The sequence below is a fragment of the Triplophysa rosa genome, linkage group LG13 (assembly GCF_024868665.1).
Source record: "Triplophysa rosa linkage group LG13, Trosa_1v2, whole genome shotgun sequence".
Taxonomy (NCBI): domain Eukaryota; kingdom Metazoa; phylum Chordata; class Actinopteri; order Cypriniformes; family Nemacheilidae; genus Triplophysa; species Triplophysa rosa.
The window spans coordinates 13,866,611-13,892,175 of NC_079902.1; the positions used below are offsets into that span (position 1 = coordinate 13,866,611).

Consider the following 25,565-nt stretch of genomic DNA (forward strand, 5'->3'; position numbering starts at 1 on the left):
TTGTGTGTTTGTTGGACTAACTGGGTTTGTTTCTCAGCCTCCTATTTGCCTCAAGCTTTTCTCTCTATTCGCTCCCCCATTCTATGCGCTCGCTCATTTTATTCTATGTCACCCCCACTCGGTTTCTTTGAATGGTTGCGGGGGTTGAGTGCTATGAGACACAAATGAGAAGGCTTGATGTGGCTCTGTATGGTCTATGGTGTCAAGTCTTACATACAAGTGTAATAGAGACGTTTTATTAACTGTGAAGTTGCTACATTTTTCTCCCTGTGAAAAATATCAAAAGGCACACAATGTGTGTCATTTATAATTTATGTATATTAATTATGTAAACCCAGTGTTCGCTTTAAAAATCCTCTTTGCGTGTGTTTTTATGTATCTGTGCTTTTGCGACTGTTCCAACTTTTATGTTGGGAATTAAACATATGCTATTTATTTCAGAATCTTGTGATTACATGTGTGGGCGTCAAGGTGCACTTTTCATCATCTATAATTTTAATTAGGTCACATAGACACTGCATCCCCATGGCAACCATTGTACTGTGTATGTAGGGATGGGTATCAACGGTATTACTACTCTTATCGATACTGCTTATCGGTCCGGTACTTTAACAGTATTTTTTTGATATAAAAAGAAACAAATTAGGAACAGAATTAACATTGCTTTATTTGAATTAACATAATTAACAATAAATAAATTATTCGAAATAAATCAAATAAACAATTTACAACTACATAAATTGTCACTGTCAGCATCAACTTTGGTGAAGTGTAACCACACTTTTGAACGTTTAGTTCTCTCCGCCATCGTCGCGAATTAAGAGCGTCTTTCTTCTGTGCGGTTGTTCGTGTGTGCGCGCGCGCTGTGTAGACACAAACTGTGACGTGCCGCCTCGCGCGCATGGGAATAACGAATATGCTTGCGCCAAAGACTAAATTCTTGGTGTTATTGAAAATTAGAAACTATTGTTGAGATAAAATGTGCAAGATAACGTTAATGTAGCAATAACATATAAGATTTTTTCCCGAGGACCGAAAGCATACCGATAAGGGCGGAGCTTGTCGATGCTCCGGTCTTTCATAATTTTGCCCCGGGCCCCGTTTAATACCGGGTTTCGGTACCCATCCCTATGTGTATGTTACTAATGTGTAAATGTTACAGTGTGAGAGCAGCACTACTGGCAAGATCAGACATAAATGCAAACCTTGCGCCATCCGACTGTAGCACGTCTATGCAAAATGCACATCATATTGAGGGCACATTTTAAGATGCACACTCTTTAGGATACAGTATTTTCTAGTGGGATTAGTAAAACACAACAGAAAACATATGCGTACTTAGAACATCATAAAGATTTTGTGTAAAATACATTCTACAATGACCTGCATAATCTTTGAAAATAGAGATGCACGAACATTTTGATGTATACAATTTTAAAAATAAAGGTTTGCCATAGAAGAATGATTTTTGGTTCCATAAAGAACCTTTAACATCTAAAGAACCTTGTGGTTCTTATAAAAACTTTAGACTGAAATGCATTGCTTTGTCTGGCATCGCTGTGAAGAACGTTTTATATAACCTTTTTTTGTAAAAGGTATATAAGATCCATTCATTTACTTTTATTTTTAAGAGTGTAGATTGTTTTATATGTTTCAGTGAAGCTGTTGATGGATGAGCATTAATGAAGAAGTTGCAGATAGTTTATTTTTAACAAAAAAGTTTAATAAAAGTTTTTGCAACTCCAAAATTGTTCACCACAGCATGAAACAAATCTATTATTTATAACTTCAGAAAGGCTTTTATTTTTTTTAAATGAGAGAGAGAGTGGAAGTAAAAGTGACCAGTGGCAGTAGTGCTGATATAAGATGTTTGTTTAGTCAGTTTTTTATGAAGCACATTTACAACAACAGACGTTGACCCAAAGTGCCTCGCAAAAATTCACTCTAAAATTTGAGCATGACTCTAGTAAAATTTACAAGAAAATTAGAAATCTACTCTGGAATAATTTAGACTCTACACTAGACTGTGAACTAGCAAAATAAAGCATTTTGAGGCTGAAAACTCTCTTGATTGACTAAACAAAGAATCTGTAGCAAATACAAAGAGGGCAGGTCAGCAGTTAGGCTATATGATCTATTATGGATTTGCATTAAAAATCTAGCAGCTGTGTTTAGGAGTGCAGATTTACAGTTTAGTCCTTCGTTCAGTGATGATCTTTTTACACAGCGAGCAGATGACAGGTTTCTGGGTGGCCCAGTTTAGTTGCTTTTTCAAAACAGTTACTCTCTTCACTACCTGTCCAAGATGCCAACATCTCTTTTGCACCGGATACTGATGAGTGACTGAGGGTCTGAAGGTTGTTTTTTTCATCCTGCCTGCTGCGCACGGGGATCCAAAGTGTCGCTGTCCATGGTCCTGAAATACACGGGACAGGGAACACTGAGTGACACTTACACACATACAGTATATAGACGGTTTCAGCCGTAACAACATAAACAAACGCTATGTGGCCCAAACGTAACTTTCGGTAGACTTTAGCAAAGACGAAATAACTGTTGAGTAGATTTAATGTAATTTAATACAATTAATATACAATAAAATAATAATATATATTAATACAGTATAAATTAAATCTAAAATAAATTGTTATATTATAACCAAATACAGTTAACTTTGGGTCAGCGTATGCGTTTGATGGAAATAAAGAATATTGTATGACAACAGAAATATGATTATGCACCTTGGAGGCTGAACCACATCTCTTATAAAATCATTCTAGGTCTGAAGGAAGTTATTTAAAACACTAGAATTAATACTAAAATTGTAACTAATGTTTGTCTGCATAGTAATTTATTTTAAATTATTTTAAAACTGGCCTTATTTCTCATCTTCCATTAGTTTTCTAGCATCTCTTAGTGTCTTTCTTCTAAACTGTTATAAAGTGTTTTTCTTTATATAATCAATACAGGGTTGGCTGGGAACTCAGATAAAGACTAATTCTGCCCCACTGTGAGACTCATCCTTAACCTGTGCGTAATTGGAATGGCTAATTAAATCAGCCTAACACCTCTGTACTAAGATCCAGCTACACCACACTTATAGACAGACAATGAGATAATGCAATAAAGATGATACAGATCAGTTAAGTGAGGAATGACTGGAGAGTAACAGACAGCCACTGAACCATGGCTGTTATTCTCTAGCACGATTTTGTTCTATAATCATGATTCTAAAATATATTATTATTAACATTTATTTAGATATAACATTTTATTAAAATAAAGTAATATTTATTTTAGAAATCTAAGTGTGCTGACTTGTTTGATTTAAAATGTTTACATGACCATATACAGTAAGTGTAACACATTCATTGATTTTTCTCTTTTAAAGTTACAGAGGTACTTTTGTGTGTTACAGAATTTTCCTAAATTTACTGTAAGTTGCTTTGCATTAAAATATCAGCAATATGAATAAATGTAAAAAAGTACAAAAAAATTACATTAACCCAAGATTAGTTATTAAAACAGAAAACATTTGATTATTCTTCATTAGCTTCTTAATGCAACATTAAGACATTAACATGGCAAGAAAAAATAACATATCTCATCAACATATATCACAACATTAATGTGACATATAAGGTACTCCTAGATTCAGATGTGATTTTGAAGTGTGCTGTAAAATGAATGACTATATCCCTTGATATCATTAACTCTTTAGTAGTCAATCCTCTATGTGATTTGGATTCATTTTCATTTCTTTGCTGGAATACTTCTACATTGTGGATCTCAAACCTTTTTCAGATTTATACTCATTAAAAACATGAATAAATATCTTGAGTTTTCGTTTGTTCAGGTTCCCATTAATATGAGTTTTTCGTTAGTTCAATAGGGCAAAACACACGAGGAAAAAAACACTGGATTCTTTCCTATCACCGGCAGAAAAACATACATACATTGAATTTAATTATTTTTTAAGCATCTTCCCAAAACCCAGTTTGTCTCTTTTTCTCAATCAGGACTCACCACTCTTCAAGTTGTGCTGGATACAGCAGCAGAGAAGAAATGGCAGGTGACTGCCATCAATGTGGGAAATATGAAGGACGAGAGAAAGGATGAGGCATATCGCTCGCTCTTTCAAGACCTAGAAAACAAAAAGGAGCGGAGGGTCATTCTTGACTGCGAACAGGACAAGGTTAAAGACATCATGGAGCAGGTATAGATATCAAACATGTGCAGAGACCTTATGTAACACATTTGGTCACTGTTTTCCTTGTCCTATTTTACATTTACAAGGAAAAAAAGGAATGTATTTGTCTTTATAAGACTCTATATAACTACAACTATTTATATTATTTATATAACTATAAATCATTAGACTACACAAACAGACGGCCATTAGTGTGCATCAGTATCAGATGGGCTTTTCATTCATGCTTGCTGTACCCTCAGAGAAGGGCTATTGATTTTTTTTAAGACCTGCACAAGTGTGTTTAACCAACCACCAGAATCAATGCAGCTCTATAATATTGCTCTATATCTGGGCTCTATAATATAGCTCTATCTATACACATCAGTACTTTGCCATTAGCCACACTCTAACCTCTCAGACTTCTTTTATTTTATTCTTTTATTTCATTGTTTTATTTCACTTCTAGTGTGGTGAAGAACATATCTTATTGTTTAGCTGTAATTTAATTTGATATGATACCCAATGATTTGATGACACCCTATGATTTAAAGGTCCACGTGTAATTTCTTGTAGGAACATACATAACTTTGTCTTCAGATGTGTATAAAGACCTTACACATTGAAGCGTTATGTTTTTATTACCTTAGAACAAGCTATTTCTATCTACATACACCACGGGTCCCCTTACATGGAATTCGCCATGTTGTTTCTACAGTAGCCTTAAACAGACAAACTACTCTACAGAGCGCATTTCCTAAATACGTTATCTCCTTCGGCAAAGAAACGCAAACGTGACAACATGTATGTCCTGTGTCAGTTACCGCAGTGCTTCGAAAGAGAGGGGTGGAGTGAACCGTTGTTGCAATTCACAACCTCACCACTGCCGCTAAAACTTCCACACTGCTCCTTTAATGCACTTTTCTCTTTTTGTTCAGGTGATAACTATTGGCAGGCATGTGAAGGGATATCACTACATCATAGCAAATCTAGTAAGTTACCTAAAATGTATAATAATAAAGAGTAACCAATTGTCTGTGTACAGTTCTTATCTTTCTGCCAACTAAATAATAATTAAATAAATAAAATAATTTACACATCAAAAGACAAAAGTTTAAGACACAACCTTTTGATAAGGACACGATGATGCTGAGAAAACCATCTTATTTCCAGGGATTCGTGGATGGAGATCTTTCAAAAATCCAATACGGTGGAGCCAATGTGTCAGGCTTTCAAATTGTGGATTTTGATGACCCCCTGGTGTCCAAATTTGACCAGCACTGGGAAGCTCTAGAGGAGAAAGAGTATCCTGGAGCAGACAGCAAGATAAGAGTAAGTGTCTATGCTCTTTAAATTAAGACAGTTTTACTGAATATGTTTAAAAGAAATGTCCAGGTAATTACTACATGAACATTAAAGTCCTTCATTTAAAAGTAGGGGTGTGACGAGATCTCGTGGTGGTCCGACTGGTCTCGCGAGAACACAATTTCCTTACGCAATTGGCATGATGGAGTGCTGGGCTCGAAATTGCAACCATTTTAGTCGCATATGCTCCCTAAATTTAACCTGTGCGAGCTCAAAATATATTTGGGAGCATTTGTGTGAGTGCACATTTTGTTTTGGTGCGACCTGTTTTCATTACTGTACAGAGAACGTTAATAACTGCAAAGTTTGTGTGTGCTGTGAGCTGCAGTGACCGGCCCGGCCAATCATAGACAACGTGATTTTCTATCCCGCGGTGCTACTTTCCCACCATTTTTCTATGTAAACATGTGGTAGACGGACGGGTTTCAACGTTCGTGCGTGTCTCCTGCGTCTGCAGCGCCTCGCGCATAAGCACTAGTGTTAACTGCGCTTCGCGCTGCCAGCAGCGCTTTGGGAGCGCGCGGCTGAACAAGTACAGTATAGCAATTGCACATTATGTTATTTTAAATACATTCACAGGCAAACCTCTTCAAAAATGGATAATTTGTCTCTTACATATCTGCAATGTAAGCATAATAAAACATGATGTGTTTATTTAGTTTTAACTGTTTCTCTGAAGGCTATGAGGGTTCAGTCAGTTGAGGAAGGAGGATTGACAGTGTGATTGGATTGCCACCCCTGCTAACACGAGCAGTATGCAAAAACATACAGAGAAAACAACCACAGCTCTTTCCTAAAAGCTGCGCCTGCTAAGAAAACGTAACCTTGTTTCCCTGAGATACGGGAATGAGTACTGCGTAGCAGGACACTATGGGGGAAAACTCCTTTTTCTCCGATGACTGAAGCTTTACAATAATGCAGTGAATACTGCACGGCCATTGGTGCATGCAAAGTAAAACTTTGAGCCAATAGCAGCAAAGCTGCACGGACCTATGGCGATGGCGCCCACCAAAATGGGCGGGGCTTATGGCTATATAAGCAGACACATCGCCTTAGGGTCCTGAAGCGACGACCATGCAGCTTGTAAGCACGGCCAGGAACGCAGTACTCGTTCCCATATCTCAGGGAACCGAGGTTACGTTAGTAACCGAGTACGTTCCCTATCGATACTTCACTCATACTGCATAGCAGGACGCTATGGGGAACCAGTATAATCCCGCCGTGGTACAAGTGGAATGAAAACACCATATAATCCTGAAGCCGTGGCTCGAGGATGGGTATGAGGCAGAGAAATCCTGCGGAAGGCGGAAAAGCCAAGCTAACAGGTGGCCTAATCCGGTTAATCGTCCCGGTAGTGTGCTAGGTGCCGGTGTGGTTGAGGGCAACCACGGCCCAGCACTAGTCTTTAAGCAGAAAGGACCCGGGCCTGTAAGGCTGGAACGTCCAGACTGTAGAATCTGGTAAATGTGGAAGGCGAAGCCCAGCAGGGGGCGGAACGCTCAATGTAGATCTTAAGCGCTCTGACTGGACAGAGCAGATTCAGCTCCGGGTCCTGCTCGGAGGAGGGGAGTGCAGAAAGTGTCACTACCTGTGCTCTAAACGGAGTAGAGAGCACCTTAGGTACATAACCATGTCTAGGTTTGAGGACTACCTTAGAGTCGTCAGGCCCAAACTCAAGACAGGAGGGGCTCACAGAGAGCACCTGCAGATCACCCACACGGTTTACCGATGCCAATGCTAGCAGCAGAGCAGTTTTAAGCGTTAAGGGACGGAGGTCCGCAGACTGCAGAGGCTCGAAGGAAGGACCCTTCAGAGCTCTCAACACCGTGGGCAGATCCCATATGGGAACGGTGAGGGGGCGAGGAGGGCGTAGCCGCCTGGAACCGTTCAAGAAGCGAATGACCAAGTCGTTCTTTTCCACTCCTTGGCCCGCTATGGGGGCATGAGAAGCTGAAATTGCTGCCACATAGACCTTGAGCGTGGAAGGGGAGGAGCCCTTATACAACAGCTCTTGCAGGAAGGACAGAATTAGTGATGTCACAGGATTCTGGGTCTGCGCCGCAGGTTGTACACCAGGCGGAGAAGACAAACCACTTGAAGGTATAGAGTCGTCTTCGTAGACGGAGCTCTAGCCTGTGATATTGTGTTCATGACACTCTTGGGAGGACCGTAGGTGCAAAGGTGCAGAGCCCACAGCACTGGCTGGGGGTGCCAAATCGTGTTGCCTGCCTGAGAGAGGAGGTCCCGTCTCAGGGGAATAGGCAACGGGGTTGCTATGAGCAGTTGGGACAGTTCCGCAACCCAAGGCTGGTTCTTCCAGAGTGGGGCTACAAACAGCACCTTGTGTGCCTGTTCTCTGATCCTCCTGATCGTCTGTGGTATGAGAGCGATCGGGGGAGACATAGAGGAGCCGGTTGGGCCAGTTGTGGGCCAAGGCGTCCTTGTCCTTCGAAAAACACGTTGGGCAATGAGTGTTGTCTTTTGAGGCAAAAAAGTTGATTTCTGTCTTGCCGAAGACTTCCCAAATTTTCTGAACTGACCTGGGGTGGACTGTCCATTCCTCTGAAGGGACGTTGCTCCGAGATAGCATATCTGCTCCCTGGTTCAGTCTGCCCGGCACATGAGTTGCCCTTAGTGAGCGCATATTGCACTGAGCCCATTCCAAGAGGCGAAGTACCAGGGAAAAAAGGCATCTTGAGGAGAGGCCTCCCTGGTGATTTATGTAGTACACCACTGTCATGCTGTCCGATCGGACTAAGACATGGCGGTCCCGTAAGACCGGCAGGAAGTGGAGAAGAGCCAGCCATACTGCCTGCATTTCTAGGCAGTTGATGTGCAGGCCCTTTTCCTGAATCGACCAGTGGCCGAAGGCCGGTGTGCCATCACACAGAGCCCCCCAAGCCATGTTGAAGGCGTCTGTTGTGACCACCTTTCGTCTGCATGTGGTGCCCAGGGGCACACCCTGCTCCAACCAAAGAGGATCCCTCCATGGGGCTAGAGCTGTTACACAGACCTGATCCACCCAGACGCATAGGTGTCAGAGACGCCAAGCATGTGGCGGAACTCTCGCTTTCAGCCAGTACTGCAGCGGACGCATCCGAAGAACGCCCAACTGAGAGACTTGAGACGCGGAGGCCATGAGACCCAGCATCTTCTGAAACGCCTTGAGGGGGCGTGATGCTCCGGGTGTAAAAGAGGCCGCGAGCTACTGAATGGCTAGGGCACGGTCTGGCGCAATTCTGGCCGTCAGATGGGTTGAGTCAAAAACCGCCCCCAGGAACGAAATCCGTTGGCTGGGGGACAGAGCGCTTTTGGCAAGGTTGATCCTGAGCCCCAGGCATTCCGGGTGGCTGAGGAGGAGGGACCTGTGGGACCTTAGCTCTTCCCTGTGCTAGAACAAGCCAGTCATCGAGGTAGTTCAGAATGCGGATTCCCATCTGCCTGAGAGGGGATAGAGCTGCGTCCATGCACTTTGTGAAAGTGCGAGGAGCTAGAGACAGTCCGAATGGAAGGACCATGTATTGATATGCAACCCCTTCGTAGGCGAATCTCAAGAATCGTCTGTGATGGGGGGCTATCTGGATGTGGAAGTATGCGTCTTTCAGATCCAGGGAGAAGAACCAGTCCCCTGGGCATATTTGCAAGAGGATCTGTTTCAGTGTAATCATTCTGAAACGCCGTTTCATAAGGGCGCGGTTCAGATGTCTGAGATCGAGGATGGGGTGGAGTCCGCCATCCTTTTTGGGTATGAGGAAGTAGCGGCTGTAGAAGCCTGACTCGGTTTGATCTGGAGGAACCGGTTCTATGGCTCCTTTGTCCAGTAAGTTCCTCAACTCCGTGTGCAGAACGTGTGAATTCGCTCTCTGCACTCGGGTGGTGATTACATGGCGGAACCGCGGAGCGAACTAGAGTGAATATCGTCTAGATATTATCCCCATTACCCAATCCGATACCCCGGGGATGGCCCGCCAGGCCTCGGCCCGTATGGCAAGGGGTTGAATGCATTGGGGAGGTATGCCGCCTTTCGGGGGCTTGACTCCCGTGGAGAGTGGAAGAGGAAGGTTGCTCTTTTTCTGAAAATGTTTGTGTTTTATATAAGTGCCCGCTGTAACAGCGGTGGGTTGTGCAGGCGTTAGAACAGACCCGGTATTCACATTGTGGAACAAAAACACATTTTCGCCGGCACCCTGAACAGAATGGGGTGTTTGGGCGCACAAGAGTGCCTTCTTTGAAGCAGGTCCAGCCGCAGCGAGACATGGTCCCGTCCTCTTCCTTTCCTCGGTCTCAGGATGGTGCCTGAGGCGCAGGGTCTAGCGTGATCTTTGGCCGGGGTCCCTGACGCTGAGGGTGGGGGAAATGTCTCCCGGAGCGAGAGCGTTGGCGAGTCTCAGCTCCTGTTGCCTTCTGAGCAGCGGCGGGTGTGGCCTTCACCAGCTGCTGAGTCGGCGCTGGCTTGGGGCGAGCCGACGCAGGTCTGGATCCGGGTCTCTTGGGCAGAAAGTGCTTCATGGCCTGCGAAGATTTCTGCGCTGCCGTGAAGCGTTGCGCAAAACCCTCCACCGCTGGTCCGAAGAGGCCGGCAGCGGAAATTGGAGCGTCGAGGAAGGGGACCTTGTCTACTTCCTTGATCTCTGTGAGCGTCAGCCACAGATGGCCCTCGAGTACCACGAGACTGGCCATCGATCTGCCTATCGCCTGGGCCGTGTCCTTGGTGGCGCGTAGGGTGAGATCCATCGCGCTCCGCAGTTCTTTGAAGGGCGCGATATCGGTACCGGACTCGTCCATGCCCTGGAGGAGTTTGGCCTGGTACACTTGAAGCACTGCCATGGAATGCAATGCTGAAGCCGCTTGGCTGGTGGAGGAGAATGCGCATCCAGCGAGGACCGAGGTGGTTTTGCACGGCTTGGAGGGATGAGATGCTTTCGCTGTCCAACCGATGGCCGAGGACGGACACAGATGTGCGGCCACCGACTCATCCAGGGCAGGCAGCTTCTTATATCCTTTTCCTCTGCACCGTCAACCGAGGTGAGAGCGGAGGAAGAAGAGGGTCGTAGACGGGCCGAGTAGGGGGCCATGACCTGGTGAATTCATCGTGAACCTCCGAGAAGAACGGTGAAGTCCGCTGACGAGGGGCTTGGCGGCGCCCCGGCAGGAACCATTCGTCCAGGCGGCTTCGAGTGGGTTCCTCCGGAGAGGACCACTCTAAGCCCAGCTCCTCCACAGCCTTAGTGAGGACCCGAAAAAGCTCGGAATCCAAACCCAGCGCGGGTTCGCTGTGCTCTATAGACGGCAGGGGGGCGGGGTCGAAAACCGAGCCCGACAGCTCCTCCCCGTCTGAAGCCGCTAACGACATGCTGTTGTCTTCCTTGAATTCACTTCCGCCAAACGAGACCATGTCACCGGGGGACGCTGGTCGGCCTGGGAAAAACGAACCGGCGAAATTTCTCTCTGTGGAGAAGGCGAGGCACGCCAAGGGGACGTGAGCTCGCACTTCCCCGAAGGCTTAGTTCCTCTACCCTGCTGCTTCGTCTCCGTAGAGTGAAGTGGGAGGGATCGAGAAGCATATTCACTCTCGGAAAAGAAAGCTATCCGCGAGCGCAGAGAGGAGAGACTCATGCTCTTGCAATGAGGGCATTCCGTCTCTCTGAGTGCGTCTTGAGCGTGGGAAACTCCCAAGAATGAGACGCACTCACCGTGACCGTCAGCGGCGTGCAGGGGTACCCCACACGAATGACAGAGACTGCACGGCATTTGCAACAACGATGCAGGAAATTTCTCAGGAAATTTGCTCAGGAAATTTGTCTTTTAGAGCTTTGCCGGATGGCGGCAGGGAAAAGGAACCAGCTGTGCTGAAGGCCAGCAAAATCGCTGAGCAGAGAGGTCCAGTCCGCTGCAGTGCTTTTCCGACGGCGAAGCTATCAGTCCGAGTAGCGAGGTAGAAGTCGTCACTGAAGGAGAAGAGATCTGATGACCGATGTTTCTGCTTATATAGCCATAAGCCCCGCCCATTTTGGTGGGCGCCATTGCCATAGGTCCGTGCAGTTTCGCTGCCATTGGCTCAAAGTTTTACTTTGCACGCATCAATGGCCGTGCAGTATTCACTGCATTATTGTAAAGCTTCAGTCATCGGAGAAAAATGAGTTTTCCCCCATAGCATCCTGCTACGCAGTACGAGTGAAGTTTCCATAGGGAACAAAGCATACATTTTGTGCAATTACTGCCTGTCATTTGAGTTTGTGACAAAACATTTAGCAGTGTTTACATATTGTTTATTACTGCATAATATAATTCATTAAAATAGAAGCTTAATGTGTTCCATAAAGTACAAGTTGATTTTATAATGCCTACATTGTATGCATTTTGTGTTAAGGGGAATAAAATACTATTGAGGATACATCATTGAGGATTTCAAAAAAGTCTAAAAATCTCTTCTCGTCTCGTTCTCGTGACCCCAGTCTCGTGTCTCGTCACTTGTTTACCATTTTAGAAAAAGTGTGCGACTCATTTTCCACACTACATTTAAATGTTGTGTCACCAGTTCACTAAGACTATGTGGGTGCTTAATTCACAGAGACAAAAAGTTCACACTAAAATTTGGTAGACACATTTATTGCTGTTCTGCAAGCTAAAAATATTTGGATGAGCGTTAATTGTTTCCACATCGTCAAAACATCTAATTGGTTAAGATGAATGAAAATGAATTCTGCACATTAGGAAATAAATAGACAAAATGAATCTTGTAATGTTATGTTTTGTCAAATTCCATTGAACATCCTGATGGTGTAGACAATTTATTTCAAATTAAAATGATCAAGACCTGATACTTCATCCCCCACTATTTTCTTTTCTCTGTCCAGTATACTTCAGCACTGACCTATGATGCAGTTCAAGTGATGACTGAGGCCTTCCGCTACCTGCACAAGCAGCGAATTGACATCTCCCGTAGAGCAAACAATGGAGACTGTCTGGCCAATCCTGCTGTTCCGTGGGCACAGGGGGTGGAGATAGAACGAGCCCTAAAACAGGTGATGAGTCTCCATGCCAACACAGCCTATGATCAAGCACAAGTAGATCCTTTAAATTAATAAACACTGTCCTAAAACAAATGGAAAACATCTGAAAAATGTCATTTGATTCAGGTGAGAGTTGACGGTCTTACTGGTAACATTCAGTTTGACCAATATGGAAAGAGGGTAAATTACACTGTCAACGTCATGGAACTGAAAAGCAATGGTGCAGTTAAGGTAAGACTCATTTAAGGAAAAAACCTTTACCAATTTGCAATGATTACTTTAAATGTTACAAATGACTTACAATTCCATGTCTGTCTCAGATTGGCTATTGGAATGAAGTTGATAAAATGGTTGTGACAAAGTCTGATCTCTTCCCAAATGATACAATGGGACTGGAAAACAAGACTGTGATCGTCACTACCATTCTAGTAAGTCTCACCTGGGGTTTACTATAGGACAGTAAACTGTTGAAATCTGTGGTTTTGACAAGACATTTCCTGTTGTCTCTTTCAGGAAGCACCATATGTTATGATGAAGAAGAACGCTGATCTTTTTATGGATAATGAAAGATATGAGGGTTACTGTGTGGACTTGGCAGCTGAAATTGCAAAGCATTGTGGGTTCAAATATCAGCTAAAAATAGTTGGAGATGGCAAATACGGAGCCAGAGATGCAGAGACAAAGATTTGGAATGGAATGGTTGGAGAGCTTGTTTATGGGGTAAGAGAAACATGTACGAAAAACGAAAAGTAGCTTTAATGGTAGTTTTAAACACTAAGTAGTTCAATTAAATCTCTTTCATTTTAGAAAGCGGACATAGCAGTGGCTCCACTGACTATCACCTTAGTCAGAGAAGAAGTCATTGACTTCTCAAAACCATTCATGAGTCTGGGCATCTCCATCATGATCAAGAAGCCTCAGAAGTCTAAGCCTGGTGTGTTCTCCTTCCTGGACCCTCTGGCTTATGAGATTTGGATGTGTATTGTGTTTGCCTACATCGGCGTGAGCGTGGTGCTCTTCCTGGTCAGCCGCTTCAGCCCATACGAGTGGCACACAGAGGAATATGAAGATGGACAGATTCAGACCAACGAGTCGACCAATGAGTTTGGGATTTTCAACAGCCTTTGGTTCTCGCTTGGAGCTTTTATGAGACAAGGCTGTGATATCTCACCAAGGTTTGTGTTTAATATGTACTGTAACTTCTTCATATGCTTTAAAATGCCTTTTCTTCAATAAATGTCGGTTTTATTAAGGCAAATAAAATTTGTAATGTATAAGTAAAGTCCAACTGAAGAACGCTAGCCTCTATTTTACAGTCGGTGTCTAGCCTATATGAAATCCCGAGTCTTATATACTTTAGCCTAAGATATGCTTTATTCAATATAATTATTAAATACATTTAAGTTTATGAAAAAAAATATTACCTTTAAAGTAATAATGTTGGGTAATTTAAAATATTACATAAGCAATTGAGTTTCGTTATGCATTAAATTGTAGGTCTATCTAGCATCATTTACAAATGAACATTATAAAATAAAAAATTGAAATAAATGATTTCACATTAATATATATATATATATATTTTAGATATTTATTATATTAAGATAATACAAGACAGAAATGAGAACCACCAAAATGCTGATCATATAAAATATAAAAAAACCATACATTTTATACATATGTCTTTGTCCTTTAACATATTTAACACATTTTACATTTAACATATTTTACTTTTAAAATGTATATAGTGTGTTATAAAACTTGGCTATGTTCCTGTCATGTCTAATGCATTTCACTTTTCAACAATTTCTCACTAGGTCTCTTTCTGGCCGGATAGTTGGCGGAGTCTGGTGGTTCTTCACCCTGATCATAATTTCATCCTACACGGCTAACTTGGCTGCCTTCCTGACAGTGGAGCGGATGGTGTCTCCAATTGAAAGTGCAGAAGATTTAGCAAAGCAAACAGAGATTGCTTATGGAACTTTGGATTCTGGCTCAACAAAGGAGTTTTTCAGAGTAAGTCATATATAAATAATGTATATAAAAGTCATATTTCATATGCCTGATATTCATGTGCATGTTATTTTAATAATATGAAAATGATCCACAGTTTAAAGCCCAGAAACTTGTCTTACACTTTTCTCACATTTGCTCTTAATGTCATTTTTAAATGCATTCTTTTTTATACATGACTGTTTTAAACAGAACTAATGGACTGCATTTATAAAAGCCACACTCTTATATTATATATTATATGCCGAAGCTAAGTTAACATAGATTGCAGCCTTCAGTAACAGTAAATTGGAAGCATTTGTTTCCATTGCCACTGTATCACAGAACTTGTTTATGTGTTATAGATTTTTTAAAATTATTAATGCATTTCTTTCCCTTATTTCATCAGCGTTCCAAAATTGCTCTTTTCGACAAAATGTGGACTTACATGAAAAGTGCAGAGCCCTCTGTATTTGTCAAGACCACAGCGGAAGGTGTGATGCGGGTGAGGAAGTCCAAGGGGAAGTACGCTTACCTGCTGGAGTCCACCATGAATGAGTACATTGAACAGCGCAAACCCTGCGACACCATGAAAGTTGGAGGGAACCTGGACTCCAAGGGCTACGGCATCGCCACTCCCAAAGGATCCTCATTAAGGTGGGTGGAATAGTATAACAATGTGTCCAATGTTGTTATAGTATCCCACCTACCCTGATGTAGCTGTGCTCATGTGTCCTGGTTTGTATAAAAGAGATAGAAGTAGCCAGATACATTAGAGCCATTAATGAACGAAAACAAATTAAATAATACAATTTTTAAAAAATAATTAAATTAAGATAAAAAAATTATACAAAATATATAGTTTAGAATGTTTTTAGAGAACATTTTAGAGAAATAATTGATTAATCATTATGATGCATATATGCATTATATCAGCACATTTGCTTTAAATACAAGTTAAAAGTAATCTGAAGAATATGTCTTTGACATGTTTGAGTGGTTTTCAATAGTGCTGTCTCATTTTTGTCTTTTAAATGTCTTCTCAATATCCTCTCCTTTCATGTTTCCTATCTCTCTTAAGTCATTAATGATTGTGTAGCTTATTTCTAATAATGTGATATTTTCTGAACTGTTTTTTTTAAATGTGATGTTTTCTAAAATGTTACCAAACCCCTGCAGTACACAATTTTCTTTAAGGAACATTAACAAAGATGAGTTTTAAGCTTCCGATTTGGCCAATCAAACCAAATTTAGTCATATTCATGTAACAGGTGGCACTGCTTGGGTTTTTCTTTGCTGAAATGTTATGCATTAATTCAAGATATGCTGATATTTGATTTAGCTTTACTTCATAATGCCATTTCTCAGCCTTATTAGCCTTCATTTAGTGGGATTGGCATTTTATTTCTCCTCCTCCTGTGAACAGCAACCATCAGGACAGATATAAGAAATGGATGGGCGGGTCTTAGCACAAATTGAGTTAGGTATGGGGAAGATAAAAGCTTTTATTGCCATTGCTGTTCTGCTGTCCTCATTCTAGTAATCTTACTGGCAGGCCACAGTAACTGTAAATGTAAATTATGGACGTGAGTACTGCGTTAGATCCATGGCACTCTGCCTTCTATCCTCTCAAATGGCTCAAAGCCACTCGAGATACATTCAATCATTAGATTAGTCTTAGTTTCGAGTTCAAACAGCTTTTTTTGAAAGGGAGGAGAAATCACGATTTCTTCGTATTTGCTACATGGCTGATAAAGATCAAAGCCATCATCAGGTTTGAAAGAGGACCATTGACAATTGCTAAGTTGGCTCACCCTGTCTTACAAGTTATGTTTTATCGTTTCAAGAAATGCGGTTAACCTCGCAGTACTAAAACTGAATGAACAAGGCCTGTTGGACAAATTGAAAAACAAATGGTGGTACGACAAGGGAGAATGCGGCAGCGGGGGAGGTGATTCCAAGGTCAGCCCCAAAGCAAAGTGATGGGTAACTCAATGCAACACTCAAGTAAGCAGCAAAACTGCACAGGAACCAAAAACGAAAATCGGTAAAGCAACGTGTACAAGCCAAACATCGCTAAAACACGCACACACATAAACAACAACAAAGTCTCGGATTGGCGATTGCGTGCATCGCACCTGGCTGTTGCCCTTGCTGCTTACTTCAGGCGATACGTTAATGCACATTTGGCTCTGCAAAACTCGCATTTGCTTAGGCCAAATGGCGCATCAACGTCATAATCGCCATGGCAATAAAGAGGAGAGAAAAAGGTGGAATCTAAGAGAAAGTTGATGTAATAATAACATAAAATAACATTGATAATGTTATTTATGTTATTTCCCACGTGAAGAACGCCAGTAAACCTTGCAGTATTGAAACTCAGTGAGCAAGGCACCTTAGACAAGCTGAAAAACAAATGGTGGTACGATAAAGGTGAATGTGGAGCCAAGGACTCTGGAAGTAAGGTTAGTCGCTGCAGGTTCTATGTGATCAAGCACACTTTTGATAAATGGGCAGGACCCATATTTAAATAACAAACTATTTAGACGGACAATGCACAGACAAGCATGAGATGCCTTGGTGAGATTCTATGACTAATGCCTGCAGAGCTACTAATATCTGGTCCCATCCACATATACTGTAATGAAAAAGTAATGCATGCCACAGCAGTCACATGCACTTAATGTAATATCTGTAACACAACCACCACAGTCTCTTTTCGGCTTCCCAATCTGAGAATTTCAGATCCTGCTTTTACTTGCAGAATTGAGCCAAGTTTAGTATGGCAATTCTCAGACATTCATATTCAGCACAAAAGACTTCAAATTGTATGAACACGATTTCTCTCAGGTCATTTGTAGGACCATCTACAAGGGTGTCCAAGATTATTACATGTCTGTATTATTTTCATTGTGTGTTATGCTGTTTAATTGTGTTTCGTCAATTGTCTAAGTGTGTGTGTTTTGTTTCAATGTTTACTACAATTCTTTATATGAATGTATGTGAAACCTGATACATCATGCATTGCCATGTTTGCATATTTATACACAGTAGAAAGATGCTCAGAAGTCAAACTTCTGTAGTCAACCTTATTATGCTTTGCTCTTAGGTAAGAAGAACATTCCCCCCAATATTCAAATCAAAGTGTATTCATCAATTTAATATTTGCCCACCTCCAAAAAAAATTATTGCTGTTATTTCATTATGAATTGTGTAAAAAGTGAGCTTCGTCTATATGTCCGTGTGTTGTGTTTTTTATGCGTGGTCATTTTGTGCACAGTACAGTACACTAATATTTGGAAAGCATATCTTAATGACAGCCCATAATCCCCAAGTAATGGGTGTGTACATCTGTGTTTATCTTCTCCTGCCTATTAACCCCGATGCCTGTCATCTGCTTCCCCTGTGTCTACTGCTATGCCTCATCCAGATGCCTCTCTTGAGCATCCCTTTAAATGGTCCTGTAGGCTTTCTTACACGGGCGTAATTCATATCATAGCTATGCTAAGCATAGCACATTGACCCCGCTATAGTCATGAATTCAACAAAGAAATATTATTTACTACAGCCATTAGCATGTGGAAATGTGATGGCCTGTCATGTATCCAAACCATATTATTGGTTTTGTGTGTAACCTTTTTTAGGCAAATGTTAAAGGCTTTAGTAAATTCATGCCATTAAAGCAGAATGTTGAATGCCCCCATTGCATTGCTTCAAGGGCACAACATTAACCAGCAGCAGCACATTCTACTTAGCACAGTTATTGATTTAACATTACTGTCCTGAGCTGTGCATTTGTATCCACATAGAAACAAAACTGCCACTTATTGTAACTACATTTATGTATGTATACATTTAAATGCATTACTGAGATCTTGTTTCTTTTTCTCTGGTGACTGACTCACGTCTCATGTGCAATTGCAGGAGAAGACCAGCGCTCTCAGCCTGAGCAATGTGGCTGGGGTCTTCTACATCCTAGTGGGCGGCCTGGGCTTGGCCATGCTGGTGGCCCTGGTCGAGTTCTGTTACAAGTCCCGGGCCGAAGCCAAGCGCATGAAGGTGGCAAAGAATGCACAGAATATTAATCCCACTTCCTCGCAGAATTCACAGAATTTTGCCACTTATAAGGAAGGGTACAACGTATATGGGATCGAAAGTGTAAAAATTTAAGGGGGTAGGAAACGCGGCCGTCATTCCAATCTCTCCCCGTGCACGCTTCTTTTGGCTTCCATCTGTTCCATTCCCTACATGTTCTATTGAATGAAGAGGTTTGGAAGAGGCTGGATCGTATGTACTGGTGTTCTAGAGCAAAACTCCCCTTCTCCCCGTCCACGACACACATATTGGAGAGAAAAGTGTTTTCTAAATCCATATGCTTGTGTTTTCGTCAACATCGTCATGTATGACTGTTGTAGTACTCATCTCCCTCATTTCCTGCTTGCGATATGATTTCCAGAATATGCCTCCGTGTTTGCTTGTAACTCGGTCAGTGTATTTGTTCAAGCCTTCATTTTTGATGTTCCTCCATCATATTGTATTAAATCACATCTGCATTTCACATACAACTAAACATTTTAAAAATAATATGATGCCAGTTTGCAGGAAGTGATCTGACGTCTTGCTCTCTCTCTCTGTTTTGTGTGCGTGCGTTTCTTTGCTCGTTTCTTGTTTCAGGTGACCTTTTCGGACGCCATGAGGAGCAAAGCGAGGGTGTCTATAACTGGGAGTACTGGCGAGAATGGACGTGTGATGAGTCCTGAGTTCCCCAAAGCAGTACATGCGATGCCCTTTGTTAGACCTGGTGTGGGAATGAACGTCAGTCTTACTGATCTCTCCTGATTGATAAGAACCTGCCGAGTGCCTTACACAATGGTTTCTCTCCGGTGTCTCCCTCTACCCGATCTCCTGCCTTTCTTCGTGGAGGATGGAGGCCTCATTTGATGTCATAGAGACATAATCCGTCCTTGGCCCTTTACAACAAAAGATGCACTCTCCTATTGGAATTACACCAACTAACACAAAGACACTCACTTATCGAGCTGATGACATCTATTCCCCGTAACGGATATTTTTGATGACAAACTTGACGTGAACGTGAAGCTCACAGAAGCTTTGTGATGTGCGGGGACAGGAGAAGTCAATCAAGTACGTCTGTGTTCGTAGCTGACGCCACCCGATGTCTGTTTCAGCTCAAGCACACTTTAAATAGTCTGTTTTATTAAGGAAATGAACAAAAAAGTCTATTAAAAAAGTATTTTTATGTATTTTCACAAAAATGGCTTTTAAATAAATCTGCTTACATACCAGTTACTTAAACCTGTAAACCATAATCTCTACATACTTTTAAGAGCTTAGCTACTAGTTTCACATTTTGATGCCAAATATGTTGCTTATATTGTAATTTATTAGTCATCTAAAGTCTGATATATTCATTAACATTTTGGTGTTGATATGAAATATCTAGCAATGCTTGACGTTTAAAATCTGTTTGAAAAGTGGGTGCCGCAGTTGTTATCTTTCTTTCATCGACTTGTTTGGTTTTAAGAATCTGTTCGTACTTTTGTTTTTTATAACCAGGGTAGCGATTATTATATTAAAAGATAAAATGTTTACAATATGAACATAAAAAATGATTTTTAAAAATGAAAAAGAGAAGTACCTATTGTATTATTGCATATGTTTTGCCGTGAAATGAATAGAAGCATACACATCAACAAAATGCTCTGTTAAAAATGCCAAATAATTAAGTGTGCCAAAATTATTGACAAATATAGTCATATACTAATCTGTTATCTATGTGAATGTAATCAATACATTCTGTAAGTTTTGTTAGTAAAATGTACAGTTGGATGGTATACACAGTGATTTATCAAGGATTTTACTTAATTTATTATTAGCTTATTAGTAATACTCTTTTCCCCCATTTTTAAAAAAACATTTTAGCATAAGCACCACAATATGACATCATATGGCTCATTATTTTACTCTGCATCTTGAATTTTTTTTTTCATTTTTTAATTAATGCAAAGAATATCCAGTTAAAATATTCTTTTCTTGTCAGCAAATTCCGTATTAAAGGGTAAAGCATTTGCACTTTTCCTTTAGTGTTTACAGACAATGTTTAAGATTTAAGATGGACACAATAACATTTTGTTTGATAATAACCAGTTTATGACAGTATTTGTTATAAAAACGATGACAACCATAACAGTTAACATTTTGATATTGCAATAAAAAACAAGTTCCAAAACAATGTAACAATGACATAGAATTTTGTACGTTTTTATTTTTTCCCTTTATTTCCCAGTTTTTCTTTAATTGTAGGCTGGGGGACATTCACTGGATATCACTTTGAGTTTTATCATAATATATATTGAATTGTAATTTTAAGGGCCGCTCTCTCTCTCTACCATTTTGTAAATGAATGTGTGCCAACTTGTTTATTTTTTGGGATCCTTTCTAAATAAAATCCGACTAATACTTTTGTGTTGTGTGCAAAAATTGTGCTTTATACTTATTGGTATAGGTGACCTATATTGTATACAGTACTATACCCCTGGGTCACATGACAGGCTTGATCATACAGTGATTTATGATAAGGCTAGAATTCCCGTACAGTCCTAAAGCTCAGCATGTACTGTATATGGAAGCTTTACAGAAATAATACAGGATATTTCATGAAGTGATCTCCACACAGTTCTTGTTGCTTTGGATTTTAATAAGTCTGCTGGCTGAAATTAAAAGACAGAGGTGTTTTTGATGATCATAAATAATCAAGCTGTGACGTACTGGTGATAATGAATGTCACACATTCCGAGATGACAGCTATACCCTCCTCCTGATCTTCCTACATAATCCCCCATCCAGACTTGCTGCCCATATGGTGCTCAGTAACCCAGGAGACATCCATTTCACATTTCATCTTCTTCAATGCTTTCACGGTTTCATAATATAAAAGGCTCTTTGGGTCTTTAAACAAGGGTATGTTTTGACTTTGGAGGCCTCTTGTTTGAGCAACCTTGTTTAATTGCACCATTGTGTCAGAGCTTGTGTTTTTGGACACTTCAAGTATGTTCCTGTATTTAAAAGTCTTCTTGAAGAAGAAGATATACAAATTTAGACAAAACCAAAAGATAAACCATTCTACTTCTGTTTTTGGTTTATTGGCTCCCTAAACACTGTGATAGCTGATTCAGTAATAACATTATGTTTTATATTTTTTTCTCCAATAGTAAACAAAGGTATCAGGAATAGCTTGTTTATATTTGGTTTCTGGAAACTATATGGAAACAGAACTTGTGATAAAACTTACAGGGTTTAAGACCTTTAAAGATACATTACAAGGATACATACAGCAGTGCCATCTGATACGCAGGCAAAAGGATGAATAAACCCTGGATAAATCTACATCAGTCAGATAACAGTGACCTGTAGGTTATCTCAGCACTAAGAGTCATTGGGTCAATGATAAGCCAGGGGGCTGGTAGGATAAACCCGCTGTCGTGTCTTAGATTTCTATCTTTGCTGCTGTCTCAATCAAAGCAACCATTGATAAACCCAAGCCCACAGCACAGTTAGATGATAGCAGGACAACACAACTGCCCTGATTTTACCAGAGCTGTGGAGACATCAATACCTAATAGCCTTACCTTTCATGTCGCTGCTCTTTAATGACGCCCTAAAGCTACCCAGGGGTCTGTAGAGGAGCCAGAGTGTGTTCTACAAAAAATTAGATCAATTTAATTTAGTTTATGGGACAGAATTAAGGAAAATAAATTATTTTCCTAAATAAAAAAAGGAATGAAGTTTTACCCATTAACCATTACAGTTGGAAGGGTAATATAACCTCAGTGTTTCTCTCTGTCAAAAGAGGTAACTGTCCATTCATACAATGGACTGATTGGATTCACAAATTTGCTGCAGAAGTCACTTTTTCTCATCCAGTCAAGATAAAACTTAAATATCGCTGCTGTCCTTCTGAAACCTCGTAACTCCATATTTTTTTGTCATAAATTATTATTAGTCACCCTTTATCTTTGTCACTGGGTTGCAAATATATAACCAATAAAAAGTATTAAAAAGTGCTCGCCAACTTTTACAACACCGTATTTAATCATTTAAAAAGTACAGTGTTTTTTCCATTTCATAAAAAAGCAAATTTGGACATCCAGAAGGACAGCGACATTACAAAAATAATTTGTATTCATCCGTCACAATATTACCATTTTTTCAGTGTACAGATAATGTGAGTAATCAAGACAAACTCCAATTTTATTCTCGCTTTCAGATCAAAGCATTCAGACGTGCCCATGAGAGTTGTTTACAGATAGAAACTGCACAGATGTTTGTCAATCACTTTTCCATTATGAATTACATTAAATTACCTTTACCAAATTTAAGATTTAAGATCATATGTCATTATGCTACAAAGTCCCTCTCTAAAACATGACAACTTGTTAAAATGGGAGCTGGTATCATAAGAAACAGACTTGTAGTCCTGTCTCGAAGTTACAGATGAAATCTGCCTTTGTGACATTTTGTGATATGAAATCTTGTCCCTGTAGAGCTGACATGGAGACCTGCACATACTGTAGCTCATCTTTTCTGTCTTCTTAAGGCTATCTTCAGACAACAGTTTTGAAAAAAGAAATCATATTTTTTCTTGCCCTAATAGGTTGGAATTCAGCACAGAAGGGAGAAAAAATAGAACCTGTTATCCCCTGGCTGAGTTGTCATGGAAACAGGATTGGCTGTGCTCTTTCCTGTCTGAGGAACAGGATGCTGTTTAGCATGTGTGATCTGTAGATATTAATGTAATTGAATCACATCCATGTCACCCATACAAGTCATAAACACATCTAAACAACTCATTGGTTTGATCTCGCAACCCTGAAAACGTGGAAGCGCTAGCTGTGTTAGTTACAGAACATTCTAATTTGTGCCGAAGTTCAACTAGTGTTTGCCACCTCAACACTGCATGAGTTACTATGGCAACCACTTCCGTGTGATGATTACTCAGCTCATGCATAAGAGATTCTCCATTGTGCAAGGGTTTTAATGTGCTTTATGTAACCAAGTCTGTTGTGATGGAAACCAGAAATATTCTTTTGAAAAGTAGAGAAATTAATAAAGCAAATTGATCTTTTTTTTCCATGCATCTATTTTATACTGTTTATACAGTATGAATGTTCCATTCATCTATTAATATCTATTTCTAACTGATAAAAACAAAACAGCTCTAAAATGATCCATGCTTAGCAGAGTTATTAAAAAACAACCAGTAAACCCTAAAAGCAACAATGCTGTCTATTTGTCAGTGGCATACAGTATTCAAAACATGTTTCTTTTGTTTGAGCAGACCAACATGGCTAACTTTTGACTCAACCCGGGGGAGGGGTGTGGTGTGAGGGTTTAGGGTTAATTTTTAAAATTTTCTCTACTAGCCACCACAAATTACGCACTGTGATAAAGTCAAAGGTGGTACAGTGGACTAAGGCAGTGTCACAATCAGCTCCCCTGTTCATTAGCCAGGGCACTGACCATTCGCAAAATCCTTCCAGTGCACTGAAACGATAAGGTTACTCACGTAACCCCGGTTCCCTGAGATAACGGGAACGAGCATTGTGTTTAGCAAAATGCTATGGGAAAACTACTGTTTTATCCGATACTGAAGCCTATTGGTTAACGTCTGTGAAAATCACAGACAAATGGTGTTTGGGCCCGCCATTTTGGCAGCACCGCTCGATTATATAATCCGTGCCGAACGCCATTCAGTACCATATTCGAATGAAGTGCAATGTAAAGACTCGCTCCGTAGCACTGTAGCACGACATGCTAAGCAATGCTCATTCCCGTTATCTCAGGGAACCGGGGTTACGTGAGCAACATTATTGCTCCCTTTCGATACAGTTCACTTCGCATTACGTTTAGCAAAAGCTTTGGTAATCATATCCCATCACGCCGTGCTACAACAGACTTGAAGAATGTGTGTGACCCAGAGATTGGGCACTCGTAAGGGCCCTACAAACTGAGCAGCTCAGGCTCACCAGAGCTCACCATATGTGCACTTACACAGCAGTATAACCAAATAATATGAGCGCATACAGGGGCTTTTTCAAGATTTTTCAGGGCCTGTTTCGAGATTGGCAAACTAAACGTGCAGTCCGCGAAGCCTACAAACAGCTGTTCTGACTCAAGTCAGCAGACTCGAGAGGCTCGAACGGTGGTCCGCGCAGAGCTCTTAGGACAATGGAAAGATCCCAGAGCGGGACCGAGCGCGCCTGGGGAGGATTTAATCTCCTCGCGCCCCTGAGAAACTTAACCATCAGATCGTGCTTCCCAATTGAACGACCATCTATGGGGGCATGATTCGTCACTTTAGCGCCATATAGACTTTGATGGTACAGGGGGCATGGTCACCGTCCAGCAACTCTTGGAGGAAAGACAGAATGTGAACTATATCACAGCTTAATGGGTCCAAGTTCCTCGTTTCATACCAGCCAATGAAGATAGCCCATTATTGCGAGTATAGGCACCTTGTGGAAGGGGCTCCAGCCTCGGTTATAGTTGTTAAAACTCCTCTCGGGAGGGAGGTAGGTGCCCGTCAAGAGGCCATACATGGAAGTCCCACAGCTCGGTTTGGCGATGCCAGATTCCCCCCCCCCCCCCTCTTGGGAGAGCAGATCTCTCCTCAGCGGAATCTGCCACAGTGCTGCCGACAGCACCCGGGTTAACTCTGGGAAACACGGCTGGTTCGGCTAGCGAGGGGTGATCAATAGTACTACGCATTTGTCTTCCCAAATCCTGCCGATGACCTGCGGCAGCAGGGCTACAGGGGAAAAGCATAAAGCCAGCACTCAAGAAGTGCAATGGGCAGTGAGCATTCTCTTCTGATGCGAACAGGTCGATGTCCGCCTGAAATGCTCCAAATTTACTCGACCGCCCGGGGATGGAGTCTCCATTCCCCCGGCGGCAGGCTTAGCATATCCCCCCCTGTGTGCCAGGGA

At 41.3% G+C, this 25,565-nt stretch overlaps 1 protein-coding gene across 4 annotated transcripts in view; it reads left to right on the plus strand.

Annotated features, from left to right (window-relative positions):
• Nucleotides 1-21,043, plus strand: part of gria2b (glutamate receptor, ionotropic, AMPA 2b) — a 33,483-nt gene extending 12,440 nt beyond the window's left edge. The window contains exons 4-16 of one of the 4 annotated variants that reach the window (XM_057349236.1): nt 4,020-4,216; nt 5,128-5,181; nt 5,363-5,521; nt 12,412-12,579; nt 12,694-12,798; nt 12,888-12,995; nt 13,081-13,287; nt 13,375-13,742; nt 14,385-14,583; nt 14,969-15,216; nt 16,407-16,521; nt 18,484-18,733; nt 19,234-19,348. In XM_057349236.1, the coding sequence (XP_057205219.1) occupies nt 4,020-4,216; nt 5,128-5,181; nt 5,363-5,521; nt 12,412-12,579; nt 12,694-12,798; nt 12,888-12,995; nt 13,081-13,287; nt 13,375-13,742; nt 14,385-14,583; nt 14,969-15,216; nt 16,407-16,521; nt 18,484-18,729 (2,174 nt within the window). In that variant the 3' untranslated portion in view covers nt 18,730-18,733; nt 19,234-19,348. The other 3 variants (XM_057349233.1, XM_057349234.1, XM_057349235.1) reach the window with 3 other exon arrangements.
• The last annotated feature ends 4,522 nt before the right edge of the window (nt 21,044-25,565 follow it).